We start from the raw sequence: 5,706 nt of genomic DNA on the forward strand, positions 1-5,706 counted from the left end.
AAAGACTTCTGAGTTCTGGTGCATTTGTGCGTGCGGGGGTCATTATGTTACCGCCATGCGGTATCTAGTTATTAAGTTTATTTGATAGGGACAGACACACAGCATGAACTAATTTGCAGCACTTGACCCTAGATGGACTTTTATAAACATATCTAAAATGTGCCCAAAATGTATAATAAAAGTAAGTAATATTAAGTAATATTAGTAATATAAACAGTCAWACACATAAATCAAAGACACAACAGCATACAATAAAACATTATAAACATGATTCAAAGGCTGTACCCTTCAGGGACAGCCTCCTTCTTCAGCTTGACGGCCTCTGTCACCACTGGTGTACCCCATCACAACAAGCACCAACGAGCTTCTGACCAAGGTGCATCTGCAATAGAAGCCCTGAACATGGACTCCATGTCCCCGGCATCCCTCAGGATGTGCAGGAAAGTAAGCTCATGAGGTGTGAGTTGAACATCTTGTGAATAGGAGGCTCTACCAGACAGTTCACCTTCTATATTCACGTAGGCTGGCCAGGTCTGTCCAGCTCCTGGACTCCTGCCTTTAGAAGTGATCTGGGCACCTCCCACTGGTAGGAGGCCCCAGGAAGACCCAGGACTCACCCAGGAAGAGATTATGTATCCTCTCTGAGAACATCTAGGCCTGGCTCCAAGGGGCTGCCAAGGTTTCAACCTCCCAAGTGAGGTATACAAATAAGATTTGTCTTCATCAAGTTCTTCAAATTCATCTAAACRTTCTTTGGCAGCAGGATGTCCTTAGATGTTGAAGGCTATCATGGTTGATACCTCTCTATTTCCTTGGTTTGAAACTAATTTGTACATCTCTTGCTTAAAAAAAAATCAAGCTGCATTAAAAACCCAACAAAGGGTTAATCACTTACTAAGTTTTGCCATCTGACTGGAGAGACTGTCGGCTTTCGACAGGCTGAAGGAGCTGTCGCTTCTAACGGACGGGACTCCTGATTGGCTGACGGATAAATCAAAGTCTGCCAGGTTGACATAAGTGTGTTCCTGAAAGAAAACATACAGGTGTCTGAGAGTTAGGTGAATATTTTGACCTTTCAAGTTAGCCTTACAAGATCCTGTTAACTATTTAGGATTATTCTAGTCAATATTTCCTTAACCCTTACGCTCARCCTTTTCTTTAATTATTGCTTTTGTTTCAGACTGTTGGCTGTCATGTAAAAATAAGGAGTTCTTTACCTTTTGTTCCGTGCTTTGACCATTTGTTAACCGCTTCTCAAACCTGTCAGCAACAGAACAATCAATAGAAGAAAACAAGTTGTTCTAAAATAAAATTAATACTCTGAAATATTAATAAATGAGTGATAATAATAATAATAATAATAATAATAATAATAATAATAATAATAATAATAATAATAATAATAATAATAATAATAATAATAATAATAATAATAATAATAATAACTATGGTAACGGGTGAAGGCGGTGTTCATTTCATCATTAGTTGCCAGTAGCTCCTCAATCAGCTTCTCCTCACTGAGCCTGGGGATGATCTTCACTATCCTGCCTTGCATCTCCTTACAAACTGTGTATAACTGCTAATGACATAATGAGACAAAGAATGTGTGGGTGGGGGARGGGTTTGGAGGGCCGGATGCCACACAAAAATGTATAAAGTACGAGATCAGTTAAGGGTAACGATGAGTTATGCAACATGAAAGAGCGGAAGTCATTTTCCAGCAACAGTAAGAGGTAATGCCCTCGCAGACGAATTCAAGTTAAACACCCAGAAGGAAGGACTTTATGTTGTTTGGACCACATGCAGGACATTGGGAGAGGTGTAAATGATTCGATTTGCAGGGAGCTGACATGTTTAAAATGAGCACCAGAGGACACAAGTGGTGAAATCAGGACTGAAGCAGTTGTGTTATCAGGGAGTTGCTGGACACATTAAACAGTATTTGACAGTGTTTACAAGAACATTGTGGGGTTGAGGTAAGTTGGTCATATTGTGCAACCACTGTCATATGGGGCAGTGTTACCCAAGCTTTTTGCATCACGGACCAGTTTTACTGAGTACAACCTTCCATGGACCAGTAGGGAAAAATAACTTTGCTCATAGTTTTTCTAGCACCAGAACAATAACTGCAACTGAGTCAATATCCTGAAGACCAATATCTTCACTTTTTTAAAAAAATGTAGACAGATTTTTTGAGGAAAACATTTCATAATTTCTCAGCGGTCCAGTACTAAATGACCTATAGACTAAAACTGGCCATTGGTTCAATGGCTGGGGATAGGTGCATAACTATGTTCCCCAATACCCATGTTCCTGTGTACCTGTGTTCCCTGATATCTATGCTCCCCAGTACCTAAGTTTCAGGTATCTATGTTCCTCTGTACCTATCTTCCCTGGTACCTATGATCCTTGGTACATATGCTCCCCAGTACCCATGTTCTCTGGTACCTATGCTTCCCAGTAGCCATGCTTCCAAAACAGAAAACACCAATGAAGGATCATGATACTGTGCACCAAACACTGCAGAATGCCATGAGATCTGGAACAGGTACTGAACACAACTGACATCCAGAAGACAAGTTTACTGTTGGATGCTAATGTTGCATGAACAGCAGGACAAGTAAGGCTGCTTGTAAAGTGGCATCATAACAAAGACTTGTGGACAGATAACAAGTGAAGCATCCTCTTGGCTCCACAGATGACCACTGTATACACAAATGGCAGCGCAGAGGGAAATGGACCAATCCAACTAATGTTAAGAGACACACTAATGTTACTCATAGCATGGACTGGTTGAAGACACAAAACTGTCCAGAGACCACAACAGCTCAGTGCTACACTGCAACATCCTACGTCTGAATGTGTTGCCTAGACACCTTGGTACAGTCTTTGAATTCTACCTGGGTGGACACATCCTATGGTTCATTGTTTATGGTGAGTGGGGATGGATAAAGAACCCAGGTGAACAGGGGCCAAGTGGGCCTATTGCTCTCCCCAAAAAGACACTGAGATTTAACCAAACCTTTGCATTCCTCAGATGAAGTACACAAGGGTGAGACATATTCTACTAATGGGACCATGTTAGCAAAGATTATTACGCAAAGCGTAAGCAGGAGTCATATTGTTTTCGTACTGTTTGTTTGTTTATTCATTCATTCATTCAGTGATTTTTGGTCAACCGTAGCACATAAATGGCTGCACCGGTCAACATGAAATTTGGCAGGGCTGTAGATGAATCTGACCTACACTGCGCCAGCCAACGGTTTTACGATAGACTCCATATTTGAGGAGGGGGCTCCTCTCAAAGTGGGGGTGTCTGGACATGTAAAAATGCTTATAACTCAGAAACTGTTCAACATGAGAGCTTAAGATTTTCTTGGTTGTTTAGCTCTGATGAAGCTCTGTCCATCAGGCCCACCAATCAATGCCCCCCGACCCCCAATTTATCTGAAAAAGTAGTATCTGGACATACATAAATGGTCATAGCTCCAAAAATATTAAACATAGAACCTTCAGATTTCTTTTGTTGTTTAGCTTTGATGAGGGGCTACCCATCAGGTCAACCCCCCCCCCCCCCCCCACCAACCAAACAAAAAAAAAACCTCCACCCAAACCACTACAATTTTGGGATGCATCTAGTAGTATGACATTTATTAGTAATAAAAACTTCTGAGTTCTGGTGCATTTGTGCGTGCGGGGGTCATTATGTTACCACTATGCGGTGTCTAGTTAACTTTGTTTTTCATTTGACCATTACACCACAGTCACAACCATTCAGCATGTCCAGTTTCATTTTAATTCTGCTCCTCTGTCTGGGTACTTAACCTTTCATATCAGGGAGTATGTTTGCATAATAAAGTGTATWTTTTAGATAAATGTTTACCTCCAGCAGCTCCACGTCTGCTTGTTTTACTGTCACTGGGTCCAAATGGCTCATCATCTCTGACATTGTGGTCAGGTTGCTTCGCACCACGCCCAGCTCAGTTTTTAGCCTTTTCACCTGGAACATTAGGATTATTTAACTACAATACCTCARTGGTAAAGGGCAAACATTGATGAGGTTTAGAGGTCAAAGTGAGCTGAGAGAGACATAAACACAAAAGTAAGTTCGTTAACAGACAACAAAGAAGAGAAAGTGGTGTTTCTGGCTCTGTCACCTGGCTGGGAGTGAAGGCATTATTTCCTTCCAGYGCCAGTTTTAGCTCAGAGATTTGAGATGGGATGAGAGGAGGTTTAGAAGACAAGCGCACAGCAGGTAAAGTAGTGACAGCAGGCCCATTCCCAGCTGAAGTCTGACAGGCAGAGGCACACAAAGGACAAGAAATGACCAGAGATAAGAAGAAGCAGGCAGCCATTAGCAGCAGAACAATATGAAGCCAACCCCGCCCGCACCTTTTTTGGGCCTTGAGCATGTGAATAACTGTCGACTTGAGCCACAGGAAACTCCAGCCCTTTTCTTCGCAGGTCTTCATACACGGAGACCACGCCTGTCAGGTCGGGCGAGCTGCGGAATGCATCGGCCCACGCCTTGTTGAGTAACAAACCACAAATTACTGACAGGCAGCGAAACAAAGAGGTCAGGATCCAACTAACTTTTATGGTATTCTTCTAGACTGTGGCCACGCCCCACCTGTATGATGCCCAGGACTCTGTCGTGCACCACCTGTGGAGGGTTGTTCCTCGGGATGATCGCTCGCACCAGAACCCCTTCGATGAAATCCCGTGTTGTCACTAGGATGTGAAACCGGTAGCCGCAGTTTTTCACACAGATTTCTAGAATCTGAGGTGAGCAGAAGAAAAACAAACAAACATAAATAAAAGACATAAAATCATTGAAGGAATACTAATATTAATTGGGTTTTGCTCACAGTAGACACAACCTCAGGTAAAACAGTGAAAATTGTCATCATCTGTTGGTGATTGGAGAAAGTGTCATGAATGACTCTCAGCTACTACCCCACTAAACTTGGGCTCAATTTCTGTTAAATTAACTGAACTATAGCCCTTTTTGTGTTTTCTAAAGTCATTTATCTGTGGCGGCCATGTTGAACTGGGATGACTTCAAAAGTTAATCAGTTGTAAATGTACATTCAGTAATTAGGACCTGAGYGTTTTATTAAGATCTCTCCAGTGCTTCATGAGATATTTTGCTAACAGWCAAGAGTTGACAACAGTTAACGTCAAAGTATATAATATATACTTTGATTTATATATYATATAAATCACATGCATACTGTGCAGTAACTAACATGTGTGAGGTGGATGGTGCTCAGCTACTACTATAACAACTTTTAGCTCAGCAGCTGAAAAACTGACTGAATGAAGCTAAACGWCTGTTCACAGAGCCGGAAAAGGGTAGGCTGCCTTCTCCGGGTCGGGGAGGAAGTCCTGCCCCAAGTGGAGGAGTTTAAGTATCTCGGGGTCTTGTTCACKAATGAGGGAAGAATGGAGCGKGAGATYGACAGGCGGATTGGTGCTGCGTCTGCAGTGATGTGGGCGTTGTACCGGTCTGTCGTGGTGAAGCGGGAGCTGAGCCAGAAGGCAAAGCTCTCGCTTCACCGGTCGGTCTACGTTCCTACCCTCATCTATGGTCACGAGCTTTGGGTAGTGACCGAAAGAACGAGATTGTGGCCGAAATGAGTTTCCTCCACAGGGTGTCTGGGCTCTCCCTTAGAGATAGGGTGAGAAGCTCGGTCATCCAGGAGG

General features: G+C 42.7%; 1 protein-coding gene across 1 annotated transcript in view; it reads right to left on the reverse strand.

Moving 5' to 3' along the window:
* Positions 1-5,706, reverse strand: part of tom1 (target of myb1 membrane trafficking protein) — a gene marked incomplete in the record, with an annotated part of 15,489 nt that overhangs the window by 7,476 nt on the left and 2,307 nt on the right. The window contains 7 exon segments of the mRNA XM_014008913.1: positions 896-1,025; positions 1,218-1,260; positions 1,446-1,579; positions 3,884-4,000; positions 4,158-4,292; positions 4,393-4,527; positions 4,631-4,780. Of these exon segments, the coding sequence (XP_013864367.1) occupies positions 896-1,025; positions 1,218-1,260; positions 1,446-1,579; positions 3,884-4,000; positions 4,158-4,292; positions 4,393-4,527; positions 4,631-4,780 (844 nt within the window).

This window comes from Austrofundulus limnaeus, unplaced genomic scaffold (assembly GCF_001266775.1).
Source record: "Austrofundulus limnaeus strain Quisiro unplaced genomic scaffold, Austrofundulus_limnaeus-1.0 Scaffold53, whole genome shotgun sequence".
NCBI classification, from domain to species: domain Eukaryota; kingdom Metazoa; phylum Chordata; class Actinopteri; order Cyprinodontiformes; family Rivulidae; genus Austrofundulus; species Austrofundulus limnaeus.